The sequence below is a fragment of the Oncorhynchus clarkii genome, chromosome 30 (genome assembly GCF_045791955.1).
Source record: "Oncorhynchus clarkii lewisi isolate Uvic-CL-2024 chromosome 30, UVic_Ocla_1.0, whole genome shotgun sequence".
Taxonomy (NCBI): Eukaryota; Metazoa; Chordata; class Actinopteri; order Salmoniformes; family Salmonidae; genus Oncorhynchus; species Oncorhynchus clarkii.
This window is the reverse complement of record NC_092176.1, coordinates 7,932,206-7,946,342: the sequence shown is the minus strand read 5'-3', so window position 1 is coordinate 7,946,342 and position 14,137 is coordinate 7,932,206. Positions and strand designations below refer to the sequence as shown.

The window sequence follows — 14,137 nt, the reverse complement described above, 5'->3', positions numbered from 1 at the left end:
AGAGGCTGGGGCCAAAGTGAGTTTGCAGCTGAGTGAGACGTGAAGTGGCCTAGAGGCCAAAGGTGGCATGCCAGAGATTTGAATAATGAATGTGAGGAGCAGTGGAAAAACCCAGTCATAAGGAACGTGTAAGAAACCAAGATAAGCTGTGATTGTTTAAAGACATCAGCATGCTTCAGTTCAGCTAGCCGAAGGCGGCTAGGCAAACCAAACAAGTGTGCTTGGATACTTTCTTAAAATACCTTTTGTTGAAAAACTATATATTTTTTTTTACGTGTCAATTGCACTGTTTGTTCATTTTGAGACACCGTAGACAGTAGCCACTTCCTCAAAATAGTCAGAAATAATCTAAGATAATTCAAGAAATCTGTCACTAATTATAACGTTTTTGCTGAGGAGATCTTAGTCATGCAATTTTACATCTAAGATGTTTGATTGGTGCAGTATTTCTCAATGAAAAAACGTGCATGAAAACGAGTCGTCTCGCGTTGAATGACAAAGACTTTACTGAAGAATCCTTACTGCTGACCAATCACTGACGAAGGGGTGTAGACTTCGGATACCGACTCCGGCTTGCCTCAAAAAATGTTTTGTGCCTGAACAACTCCGGAAAAACCCTTACCGAAGTAAAAAAAAAATAAAAAAATGAGAACGCCACAAAATGTTGTCATGCTATATGCACAAACTTCCAAACTGTTTCGGCTGGGAAGCATGTGGACGCCTTAAGTGTTAGCTTGAAGATGGATTTCAGAAACTTCTCTGGACTTAAAAGGACACTTTGGGATTTTGGCAATGGGGCCCTAATTGTACTTCCCTAGAGTCAGAAACTTGTGGAGACCATTTCTATGTTTGTGTCCAGTATGAAATTATAGGTAGTTTTTGTAAGCCAATGCTATTGAGCGTTAGCACAATGACTGGAAAGTCTGTTGGTGTCTGGTAGCATTTTCACAGATACCCATAGACTTCCAGTCATTGTGCTAGCGCAGTGCTAGCGCAAGTTAGCAATGGCGCTAGTGCTGGTTAGCAACTTCTTTCAAACTTCACGCAGAGACATACAAATGGTATCCATGAGTTCAGAACCATTTTCCATCCTAAAAATTTGGAGTAAGCAAATGCTTAGATTTCTGGTCAAATAGATGGAAAAGGGGTCTTGGTAAACAAGACTTAAGTCTTTAAAAGTTTTCCAAATACAGCAAAACACAGTGTTGATGTAAATAGACCCCTGCCAACTAATTTCAACAATTTGTTTTTGGGGAAATGTTTCTGCCTTCTGTAAGTTTTAAGAAACATGAAATTCCATTACCAATACCCACATCTTTAAGATATATTCTAATTTCTCTCCCTCATGAGGGAGAATAATGAAAGTTCACAGAAGTAACAAGTAAAGATGATAAACTCTAACTAATTGATAGGTCTAAGGCAGTGGTTCCCAAACGTGTTATAGTCCCGTACCCCTTCAAACATACAACCTCCAGCGGTGTACCCCCTCTAGCAACAGGATCAGCGCACTCTCAAATATTGTTCTTTGCCATCATTGTTAGCCTGCCACACACACACACACTATACGATATACACATTTTTATGTTTAATAAATGTGAGTTTTTGTCACAACCAGGCTCGTGGGAAGTGACAGAGCTCTTATAGGACCAGCCAACAAATAATAATCAATCATTTTGCTCTTTTTATTTAACCATCTTACATTTAAAACCTTATTTTTTTCATTGAAAATTCTGAATAACTCACCACAGGTTAATGAGAAGGGTGTGCTTGAAAGGATGCACATGACTCTGCAATGTTGGGTTGTATTGGAGAGAGTCACCATCTTAAATCATTTTCCACACACAGTCTGTGCCTGTATTTAGTTTTCATGCTAGTGAGGGCCGAGAATCCACTCTCACATAGGTACGTGGTTGCAAAGGGCATCAGTGTCTTAACAGCGTGATTTGCCAAGGCAGGATACTCTGAGCGCAGCCCAATCCATAAATCTGGCAGTAGCTTCTGATTTAAATTACATTTTCACAGAACTGCTTGTTGTAATGTCAATGAGACTCTCTTGTTCAGATATCGGTAAGTGGACTGGAGGCAGGGCATGAAAAGGATAACGAATCCAGTTGTTTGTGTCATCCGTTTCGGGAAAGTACCTGCGTAATTGCGTCCCAAACTCACTCAGGTGCTGCTCTATATGACATTTGACATTGTCCGTAAGCTTGAGTTCATTTGCACACAAAAAATTCATACAATGATGGAAAGACCTGTGTGTTGTCCTTGTTAATGCAGATAGAGAAGAGCTCCAACTTCTTAATCATAGCCTCAATTCTGGTCCACACATTGAATATAGCTGCGGAGAGTCCCTGTAATCCTAGATTCAGATCATTCAGGTGAGAAAAAACATCACCCAGATAGACCAGTGGTGTGAGAAACTTGTCATCATGCAAGCGGTCAGACAAGTGAAAATTATGGTCAGTAAAGAACTTTAAGCTCGTCTCTCAATTAAAAAAAACATGTCAATACTTTGCTCCTTGATAACCAGCCCATTTCTGTGTTGTAAAAGTGTTACATGGTCGCTGCTCATATCATTGCATAATGCAGAAAATACATGAGAGTTCAAGACCTTGCTTTAACAAAGTTAACCATTTTCGCTGTAGTTTCCAAAACGTCTTTCAAGCTGTCAGGCATTCCCTTGGCAGCAAGAGCCTCTCGTGTACCCAAGTGGCGTCGGGAGCAACTGCTTGTATGCTCGTTACCACTCCGCAATGTCTTCATGTCATGGCTTTTGAGCCATCAGAACAGATACCAACACATCTTGACCACCAAAGTCCATTTGATGTCACAAAGCTGTCCAGTACTTAAGAAATATCCTCTCCTGTTGTCCTGGTTTCCAGTGGTTTGCAGAAGAGGATGTCTTCCTTAATTGACCCCCCATAAACGTAACGGACATATACCAGGAGCTGTGCCAGGCCCGCCACATCTGTTGACTCATCCAGCTGTAACGCATAGAGTTCACTGGCTTGTATGCGAAGCAGTAATTGTTTCAAAACTTCTCCTGCCATGTCACTGATGTGTCGTGAAACGAAGGCATTGTCTGTATTAGAGGTCAACAGATTAAAAAAATATATATATTTGTAATAATGACGATTACAACAATACTGAATGAACACCTTTATTTTAACATAATATAATACATAATCTATTTAGTCTCAAATAAATAATGAAACATGTTGAATTTGGTTTAAATAATGCAAAAACAAAGTGTTGGAGAAGAAAGTAAAAGTGCAATATGTGCCATGTAAAAAAGCTACGTTTAAGTTCCTTGCTCAGAACATGAGAACATATTTATTTATTTATTTTATTTTACTTTTATTTAACCAGGTAGGCAAGTTGAGAACAAGTTCTCATTTACAATTGCGACCTGGCCAAGATAAAGCAAAGCAGTTCGACAGATACAACAACACAGAGTTACACATGGAGTAAAACAAACATACAGTCAATAATAAAGTATAAACAAGTCTATATACAATGTGAGCAAATTAGGTGAGATAAGGGAGGTAAAGGCAAAAAAAGGCTATGGTGGCAAAGTAAATACAATATAGAAAGTAAAACACTGGAATGGTAGATTTGCAGTGGAAGAATGTGCAAAGTAGAAATACAAATAATGGGGAGCAAAATAAATAAAATAAATACAGTAGGGAAATAGGTAGTTGTTTGGGCTAAATTATAGGTGGGCTATGTACAGGTGCAGTAATCTGTGAGCTGCTCTGACAGTTGGTGCTTAAAGCTAGTGAGGGAGATAAGTGTTTCCAGTTTCAGAGATTTTTGTAGTTCGTTCCAGTCATTGGCAGCAGAGAACTGGAAAGAGAGGCGGCCAAAGAAAGAATTGGTTTTGGGGGTGACTAGAGAGATATACCTGCTGGAGCGTGTGCTACAGGTGGGAGATGCTATGGTGACCAGCGAGCTGAGATAAGGGGGTACTTTACCTAGCAGGGTCTTGTAGATGACATGGAGCCAGTGGGTTTGGCGACGAGTATGAAGCGAGGGCCAGCCAACGAGAGCGTACAGGTCGCAATGGTGGGTAGTATATGGGGCTTTGGTGACAAAACGGATTGCACTGTGATAGACTGCATCCAATTTGTTGAGTAGGGTATTGGAGGCTATTTTGTAAATGACATCGCCAAAGTCGAGGATTGGTAGGATGGTCAGTTTTACAAGGGTATGTTTGGCAGCAGCAGAGTGAAGGATGCTTTGTTGCGAAATAGGAAGCCAATTCTAGATTTAACTTTGGATTGGAGATGTTTGATATGGGTCTGGAAGGAGAGTTTACAGTCTAACCAGACACCTAAGTATTTGTAGTTGTCCACGTATTCTAAGTCAGAGCCGTCCAGAGTAGTGATGTTGGACAGGCGGGTAGGTGCAGGTAGCGATCGGTTGAAGAGCATGCATTTAGTTTTACTTGTATTTAAGAGCAATTGGAGGCCACGGAAGGAGAGTTGTATTGCATTGAAGCTTGCCTGGAGGGTTGTTAACAGTGTCCAAAGAAGGGCCGGAAGTATACAGAATGGTGTCGTCTGCGTAGAGGTGGATCAGAGACTCACCAGCAGCAAGAGCGACCTCATTGATGTATACAGAGAAGAGAGGAGAGTCGGTCCAAGAATTGAACCCTGTGGCACCCCCATAGAGACTGCCAGAGGTCCGGACAACAGACCCTCCGATTTGACACACTGAACTCTATCAGAGAAGTAGTTGGTGAACCAGGCGAGGCAATCATTTGAGAAACCAAGGCTGTTGAGTCTGCCGATGAGGATGTGGTGATTGACAGAGTCGAAAGCCTTGGCCAGATCAATGAATACGGCTGCACAGTAATGTTTCTTATCGATGGCGGTTAAGATATCGTTTAGGACCTTGAGCGTGGCTGAGGTGCACCCATGACCAGCTCTGAAACCAGATTGCATAGCAGAGAAGGTATGGTGAGATTCAAAATGGTCGGTAATCTGTTTGTTGACTTGGCTTTCGAAGACCTTAGAAAGGCATGGTAGGATAGATATAGGTCTGTAGCAGTTTGGGTCATATGAAAGCTGGTGGTTCCTTTTAACATGAGTCTTCAATATTCCCAGGTAAGAGGTTTCAGGTTGTAGTTATAGGGATTGTAGGACTATTTCTCTCTGTACCATTTGTATTTCATATACCTTTGACTATTGGATGTTCTTATTGGCACTATAGTATTGCCAGCCTAATCTCGGGAGTTGAGAGGCTTGAAGTCATAAACAGCGCAATACTTGAAGCAAACGCAGTAAAGTGCTGTTTGAATGAATGCTTACGTGCCTGCTGCTGCCTACCACCGCTCAGTCTGGCTGCTCTATCAAATCATAGACTTAATTATAATATAATAACACACAGAAATACGAGCATTAGGCCATTGATATGGTCTAATCCGGAAACTATCATTTCGAAAACAAAACGTTTATTCTTTCAAGTGAAATACGGAACCGTTCCGTATTTTATCTAACGGGTGGCATCCCTAAGTCTAAATATTACTGTTACATTGCACAACCTTCAATGTTATGTCATAATTATGTACAATTCTGGCAAATTCATTACGGTCTTTGTCAGGAAGAAATGGTCTTCGCACAATTCGCAACGAGCCAGGTGTCCCAAACTGCTGCATATACACTGACTCAGCTTGCACGGAACACAAGAGAAGTAACACAATTTCCCTAGTTAAAAGCAATTCATGTTAGCAGGCAATCTTAACTACGGTAAATATGCAGGTTTAAAAATATATACTTGTGTACTGATTTTAAGAAAAGCATTGATGTTTATGGTTAGGTACACATTGGTGCAACGACAGTGCTTTTTTCGCGAATGCGCTTGTTAAATCACTCGTTTGGCAAAGTAGGCTGTGATTTGATGCAATGCAGGACAAGCTAGATAAACTAGTAATGTCATCAACCATGTGTAATTAACTAGTGATTATGTTAAGATTGATTGTTTTTTATAAGATAAGTTTAATGCTAGCTAGAAACTTACCTTGGCTCCTTGCTGCACTCGTAACAGGTAGTCAGCCTGCCACCAGTCTCCTCATGGAGTGCAATGTAATCCGCCATAAACGGTGTCCAAAAATACCGATTTACCGATTGTTAGGAAAACTTGAAATCGGCCCTAATTAATCGGCTATTTTAAGGTCGACCGATTTAACCGGTCGACCTCTAGTCTGTATAGTTTTTTTTCGCCTTTTCCCCCAGCATTGTCCCAGCCATATCCTCAGCAGCAGGAAGAATTAAGTCCTCCATAATAGTATGGGGCTTGCCTGTCCTAGCCACTTGGTAGCTCACCATATAAGAGCTTCTAGAGACCCTTCTTAGTCATGGTATTTGTTGCTTTGATACATGTCTAACTACTCGAAAGTCGTCTTAATTCTCACTCAAAAAACTTCTGTCTTATTTTTCAAATTGGCATGTTTTGTTTCTAAATGTCTGCACAAGAATGAAGGCTTCATCAAGTTGAGAGTACTTTTGCACATATAACACACTGTGCCTGAAGAAAGGCACTACTCCCAATATAAGTGAACCCCAAATCAATGTAGTTCTCATCATATTTGCTCCTCTTCGATGATCCAATGGCCCTGTCTGTTGTTCGGTTCTTTCCTGGGTAAGGGGGCAGTAGCTCTTCGGCTGCATCAGATTCACAACTGTCAGTGTCCATGCTAGCTGGGCTAACAACAAATGTAGAATTACTGATGCTAGCATTGGATGTGCTCGTGGAAGCAGAACAACTTGTGTCATCGACAGGTGCAGATGTAGTACTGCTGGTAGTAGCAGGACGCGGGCCTTACTTAAAAAAAAAACATTTATCCATTTTCGAGCAAACGGAATGAGCAGCAGCTACAGGTCAGTTGGAAAATATAAATGGACTGTTTGAAAATGGGGGGGAGGTGGGATATCATAGTAGTCTGCAAACTGCGGTTGGGTTCACAAGTTTGGATAGCACAGTAGAGTACAGTAAATTAGAGTACTGTACTGTAGAGTTCAGTACAGTACACAGTAGAGCACATTAGAGTTGAGTACACTAATGTACTGAAATCTACTATACTGCACTGAACTCTACTCTACTCAGGGTTTCCATTAGCCGGTAATAGCCGGCTTTTGTCCGATTTTATAAAAAAAGATGTATAGAAAAGCCGATTAAATAAATAGGCACTGGCCAACTGTCTGGGAGAAGAAGAAATCCCTATTGCGAAATAATGCTTTTTAACTTATTAATTGATGGAAATACCAGTCGATGGAAATACATTTGACAGGTCATGCTTATCCGTCTATAGGTAGTTTGCATAATTTTGTGTCATTTAAATTGGTGTGTGTGTGTACAGACACCAGTGTAATGAAACAGCAGGAAGCAGGTCTCGAACCCTCGACCTTCGAGCCCGAGGTCCGGCGCGCTATCGACTGTTCCGCAAAAGCATGCTCGAACGGCAGAGTCGTTTTCCGCGCTTATAAACCCAGGGTCGTTACAGTATATTAGTTATGTATCTTATTAATCAGAATCGTACAGCATACAAATAGCCTATACTTGTTTTGAAACCTGAACGTTTTTATACATATTATGAGGAATGCCAATGTCTCCTCTCTTTCAAAATCTCTAACAGATATTTTCACCTCTGTCACGTGAAACCACTTACTGTGGCGACTTTCGGCGCCGACAGAGATGGCCGCCTCGCTTCGCGTTCCTAGTTATTGCATTGTCGGAACTAGAAGCACAAGCATTTCGCTACACTCGCATTAACATCTGCTAACCATGTGTATGTGACAAATAAAATTTGATTTGATGTGCGGTGCCCTTTTGACAACGGCGTTTTCCCGCTAATTATAGAACGAACATTCATGTGTAACATACTGCCTTGTGTGCATTGCTGTGCTTATAATGTGAAAAAAATAGTTTATCAACATTTTAAGCTAAACATTCTGATCTGTTGCATCAAAGTTATTGCTTTTAAAAGTGTGTTTAATTATTATATATTTTTTTTAGTGTGGCCTATGTTGTATGAATTTGGGATCTGTCGTCCCACAACTGTCCCAGAGTCTGTTCGGAATAGGCAATTTCATTCACGACAAGCTGACCAATAGAATAGCCTAAACTTTTCTACTATAGTAGATTGACGTAGCCTAGTGATTTTGCTTTTTGGTACTTGAGGAAAAGTAAATGTGGGCAGTTATTCTAACATGTTCAAAGTGCACATCAGAATTCAGTAAGAATGGTTGCATCCTACACTTGCATGTTCTGTTAATATGAATTAGCCTACCATATTCTAAATGGGAATTATGCAATTCTGAGCACCGTGGGTGGACGCCCTAATTAGTTTACGCCAGAAGTCCTGTAAATTAATATGTGGCACTGGACATTTGACAGGCAACATTTTCCTAATAGAAACCCTGACTCTACTGTGCTGTACTTTGATGTCCAAACTTGTGAAACATAGATGCCTATGATTGGTACAGATTTGGTTCGTTCGGACCAACCAAATATGGTCTTGTTTGTAGGAGAGCTCATTAAAATAATAGCCAGTGTGTAGAATAATATGCAAATGAGGATATTGCATATTTCTACATTTGTGTACCTATTTATAATACAGGACATTACTATGAAGGTAATGATGTTCCTTTCCATAATTATTCATATCTGTGTCTTACAGATAAGGGACCCATAAGGAAATTCCGTTACTGCAATTCCGTTACCTGGTGTAAAACTTTTTCAAAGTCAAGCATGTCAAGTCATAGCTGACACCCCATTCTTTCTGCAGACATATTTTAATCTTAATTCAGAGAAGATATTTGAGTTTGTTTACACATATTCTTTGTTTACAGATATTCTGTTACCAAACTTTGCATCTTGTCATGGTAATTTCCTGTATTACTAAACATTGAGAGAGCAAACCACACACAAGTCAGAGTTATATTATAAAGTCCATCTTTAATTCTATATGAGCTTCACCATAGCCCTGTGACTCTCGGATCAATTCAGTGTCTATAAATGAATTCTCTGAGAGCGCTTACAAAATAATTCTTAGTATCATGTATAACCAAGACACACCCATCTCAACTCACATGACGAAACACAGATCTCAGAAACAGTTCACAAAGAACCTTTTACTTGAAAGAGGAGTATCCCATAGCTAGATAGCATTAGCTATAAATTATTGTTCAGTTTGCTCTCTTAGACGAGGTTCTACTTCTCCTTCTTGGTACTTCCTATTACCAAAACATTACCCCATCCAATGGCATATATCAATTGTCAATTCTAGATACTCCCATCTCAAATACCCCTCTCCTGGATAAACTCAAGGAGAGTAGGGAGCCTCTAGGTCATATACTAAGTCAAGATAAGGGCAACCTCAGAGGGGACATATAATAGTTACAGGCACATTCCCATAAGAAGACAAGCCTCCATTCTGTCGTCCTCCCCTTCTGATATTCTTCATAGCATCACATGGTTTAACAGATACATTGACATATGAAGACAAGCCTGACCTCTCCCCTCTCTGGGCCCCAAGTGACTGAGCCCTAGCTGAGAAGGGATAACTGCAGCTGCCAACAGTACAGTGGGGCAAAAAAGAAGACTTACAGAAAACGTTTGACAAGGTTTTCACACACTGTTGCTGGTATTTTGGCCCATTCCTACATGCAGATCTCCTCTAGCGCCGTGATGTTTTGGGGCTGTTGCTGGGCAACACGGACTTTCAACTCCCTCCAAAGATTTTCTATGGGGTTGAGATCTGGAGACTGGCTAGGCCACTCCAGGACCTTGAAATGCTTCTTACGAAGCATAAAAATAAGATAATACATCTTATCTACGTCACCTAACTAATTCTGATTCAGCCACGACGATCTGCACAGTTGTTCCAGTAAATGTGGTTTTGTTAAATGGTCAGTGTAAATGGTTAAAAGTACTCCTTGTGCATAGAGTTAAACTTTGAAATCAAATGTTTTTTTTGTTTGGAATATATTTGAAGTGAAATATATTTTTTCGATTTTTGCAATTCTCTTACTGTGGAATTGCCCAGTTATTAAAATGAGTGACTATTAAGCAATAGGTTTTTAAGAATAGGTTACAAGCACTGTGTCAGTGTATTTACTCCCACGTGTCCTCCCGCAGTATATTTACTACGTGGCATTACGAATGAATGAACTAAAGCTAAATAAGGCTTTGCAATTGAGGTGATGTTCAGATGATTGTCTTTGTGTTTATTTAGTACACGTATTTGTTTCCTTTATGCTTAGAGCCTCGCTGGGCCTCTGTGAACAGGGGCGTGCTGATCTGCGACGAGTGCTGTGGTGTTCATCGGAGTCTGGGCAGACACAGCTCCCAAGTGCGTCACCTGACTCACACACCATGGGCTCCTACACAGCTACAAGTAAGATCTCCACACACACACTAGTCTTTACCTTGGTCAAAGGTATCCCCTTTTCTGCTTTTGTGATAGAATAGGCGGTCTGTATATTTCATTTAATGGATAATCTCTCTTTTGTCTTTTAATCAGATGGTTCAGACGTTATACAACAACGGTGCAAATTCGATATGGGAGCACTGTCTACTGGACCCGATGATGAGTGGTAAACGCAAGGCCAACCCTCAGGACAAAGTGCAGTGAGTCATGTATTTTTGATGGCTGCCGAGTGAGCCAGGAGTGCAGTTTGATCACTAGTGAAGGAGAGGCAATTGGCCCAGTTTCACTAGTACATTGGTTCTTAAGCTTTTTCAGCTCGAGACCCAAATGAGAAATTAACTGGCTGAACTGCACTGGCCTGGATACACATCCGCCAATGTACTGGTTTGGTTCAGCATGATAGCATGAAACGTGTGTGGGTTTCAGCAGGAACACACAATGCTGGAGAAACCTGAATTGCTTCAGTTAACTTATGATCGGGTCAATTCACCTGAACCTAAAAGTGATTGTTGCTTGAAATTGGAAGTGCTTCAATTGAAATCCTCCTATAATGCTCTGCTGTTCTGTTTAACCCCCTCTGTTTTATGTTATTCCCGAAGCCCAAACAAGACAGAGTTCATAAAGGCCAAATACCAAATGCTGGCTTTTGTCCACCGGATGCCTTGTCGAGATGACGACAGCTTCACAGCCAAGGACTTAAGCAAGGTGAGACATCTGCCACTCTGTGCCCACACAACTCCCTAATGAAGGTGTATCAAGCTTGAATGAGAAATATTTTACTAATAAATGTTGATTTTATTTTTCCCTCAGCAACTTCACTCCAGCGTCCGCACTGGTAACTTGGAGACGTGCCTGAGGTTACTCTCTCTTGGAGCCCAGGCCAATTTCTTTGACCCAGTAAGAGATCTCATTTCTCCCCCAATCCAGCTTCTAAACATATCCTTAACATGTTAATACAACAGTGTTACTTCCATAAATACTGCTTTGCCACACAGGTACGAGAGCAACTTAATAGAAAGAGGGAAGGACCGTTCACACTGCTTGTGGAAGAAAAAAAACTATGCCAAAAAGGAAACCTTTTCATTGGATTAATTGCAACCTTGCGCTACAACCAGTTAAATGTCCGCAAGCAGAGTGAACCGACCCTTACCCTTTCTCATAACCTATCTATGTATTTTAGTACATTCCCCCCCCCCCCCCCAGTTTTAATTGTTCACGTATGGGTGGTGTCTTACCTTCTCTCCAGGAAAAAGGGAATACGCCGCTGCATGTGGCTGCCAAGGCAGGGCAGGTGTCTCAGGCAGAGCTGCTGACCGTCTACGGGGCTGACCCCGGCGCCCCCGACTCCAACGCCAAGACCCCCATCAACTATGCAAGGTACTGCAACATTCATAGTTTAACCTTTAGGATGTAAACTTATTTTATCAAAGTCATTTTTTTTCATGTCTTAGTGGCTGTGTGACCAGGTAGGCTTTGTGGGCAAGAAAAGAGGCATAACTGATTTCTATTGTGTGTCTCTTTCTCAGGCAAGCTGGCTACCATGACCTGGCTGATAGGCTGGTAGAGATCCAGTATGAACTTACTGACAGACTGGCTTTCTATCTCTGTGGAAGAAAGCCTAGTAAGTGAGAAGAGGCTTTCGCCTCCTCAAATTTAGACTGCAAGTGTTGCGTGTCCGCTTATCCTAGCGTCCATCAGCCACAGCTGAAACAAACCCACAGTAATCAGTGAGAAATGCTACACCAGCCACAGAAATAGCACGTCAGTGAAGCAAAGCGTTGGTCGCTAAAAATGTCATTTTTTCCGCTTCACTTCTAGGGCAGAGACATGCCTCTCTGAAGCACACACAGAAGTGGCATGCGTTTTAGATGTTTGCCTCTACGGTTCTGGTATAGCAGGCAAGAAACAATGCACACGCAATGCTTGCAGCCTAGTTTCAGGGGTTACTCAACTGATCGCATACAGTGTCTCCCATGAAGTTTCTTATCGCCACAACCCATCTGTGCTTGCTTTCAGATCATAAAAATGGCCAACACTTCATCGTCCCACAGATGGCTGACAGGTAAGGAAGCATTGTGTGGCTCGATGTATAAAATAGTAGCCTGGTCCCAGACTTTGTGCTGTATAGCCGAACCCTTTCGTCGTTGTCATTGCCAAATGACAATGACCGTAGGAGTTGGCGAGACGGCTTAAACAATTCTGGGACCAGACTAATGAAATAGCACTTTGGGGGGGCTCTTTCTAGGAAAAGTAAAATGGAGGAAGTTTTAAATGTGTTTTTTTGGGGAGGGCAAAGAAAACATGGGCTGTTTGACAGTGCAATCCAACTCTAGAGCCTGCCAGGACATAGTTTGTGGCTTTTTGTAACAGGCATGAGATGAAACAGGCTGAAGCAATTGTTACATGTTGTCAAGATCATAATCTTCCCCTTAAATTGTTGTGTACGTTTACATGCACACTAATAATTAGATAATGGCAGTAGGCCGAACTCAGAATCAAAATGGCTTCCAAAAAATAACATGGTCGCTGTGGTAGAACATTTATTTTGATTGACAATTTTTGGCATTTGTCAAAGTCCCTTCAGGTAGCCTGATTTCAGATGTGTCCATGTAAACCGGATTATTAGGGAAATTGTTCTTCTTGCAAAGCACGTAAACATTTTAGTCAAACTATTTTATTAATCTGAATAGTGTGACTGTGCCCAGTATTGTTATTGCACCATAATAATACATATCTGAGCTAAATTGCTACAGTTGGGCTGGTCTTATTATAGCATATTATTAACTTATTTTAGCATAGTTCTGATATTTCAACTCAAACAAAACATGTTGTCTTTTTTTATTGCTGTCTTGATGGATAAGGAACATGTAAGTATTTTATAATAATGAGGTTTGACCATTTCCCATCCCATTCAACATGAGGCTAAGCAGATTTATCCCCCCCCCCATGTATAGCAGTTTAGATTTATCAGAACTGGCAAAGGCGGCAAAGAAGAAACTCCAGTCTGTAAGTGTTCACTTTAAGATTGGAATGGATTAGATGTATGATATTACAATCTAGAGACATATGTGATCAAAACCATATTCATACAACTAGTTCTGTGTTGATTTCTTTTCCACAAATCGCACATTTCATTTCAGCTCAGTAATCATTTATTTGAGGAGCTGGCGATGGACGTGTTTGACGAAGTGGACCGAAGGGAGACCGATGCTGGTAAGACGGACAGACGGTGATGCGAAGTAACGGTCGGTGCATGTTTTTTAAGCATTCAGTCGACCTTGTCCAGTCAAACATCTGGGTGGTGTTCATTTGGCACCAAACGGACGGAAACAGTGAGGGGCTACCTAGACTTATTCAATAAGAAATATACATTTTTGTTGTCCGTTGCAAAACGTTTTCTGTTTGCGTTTCCTAATGAATATGGCCCTGATTCAACACTCCTATGTTCTGCACAGTATGGCTGGCGACACAGAACCACAGCACCCTGGTGACAGAGACCACAGTGGTGCCTTTCCTTCCTGTGAACCCAGAGTACTCATCAACACGAAACCAGGCAAGCCTGCTGCACAACTCCTTCCCTAGTTAACACTTTGATACTGATTGCTTTAGTTAAATACATTCCTTTAAATATGACTGATCCTCGGTTGCCTCAGTGAAGTTTCAGCAGATGCAGTAGGAGAGGATGCATTTTGCTAGGCTTTTTTC

The 14,137-nt window shown here is 41.2% G+C and overlaps 1 protein-coding gene across 6 annotated transcripts in view; it reads left to right on the top strand.

Moving 5' to 3' along the window:
- Positions 1 to 14,137, top strand: part of LOC139389302 (ARF GTPase-activating protein GIT2-like) — a 36,345-nt gene that overhangs the window by 12,679 nt on the left and 9,529 nt on the right. For 5 of the 6 annotated variants that reach the window (XM_071135922.1, XM_071135921.1, XM_071135920.1 and 2 more), the window contains exons 2-11: positions 10,266 to 10,399; positions 10,526 to 10,632; positions 11,032 to 11,137; positions 11,243 to 11,329; positions 11,679 to 11,809; positions 11,959 to 12,053; positions 12,449 to 12,494; positions 13,387 to 13,438; positions 13,573 to 13,645; positions 13,888 to 13,985. In XM_071135922.1, the coding sequence (XP_070992023.1) occupies positions 10,266 to 10,399; positions 10,526 to 10,632; positions 11,032 to 11,137; positions 11,243 to 11,329; positions 11,679 to 11,809; positions 11,959 to 12,053; positions 12,449 to 12,494; positions 13,387 to 13,438; positions 13,573 to 13,645; positions 13,888 to 13,985 (929 nt within the window). The remainder of the gene's footprint in view (positions 1 to 10,265; positions 10,400 to 10,525; positions 10,633 to 11,031; positions 11,138 to 11,242; positions 11,330 to 11,678; positions 11,810 to 11,958; positions 12,054 to 12,448; positions 12,495 to 13,386; positions 13,439 to 13,572; positions 13,646 to 13,887; positions 13,986 to 14,137) is intronic. The other variant, XM_071135918.1, reaches the window with a different exon arrangement.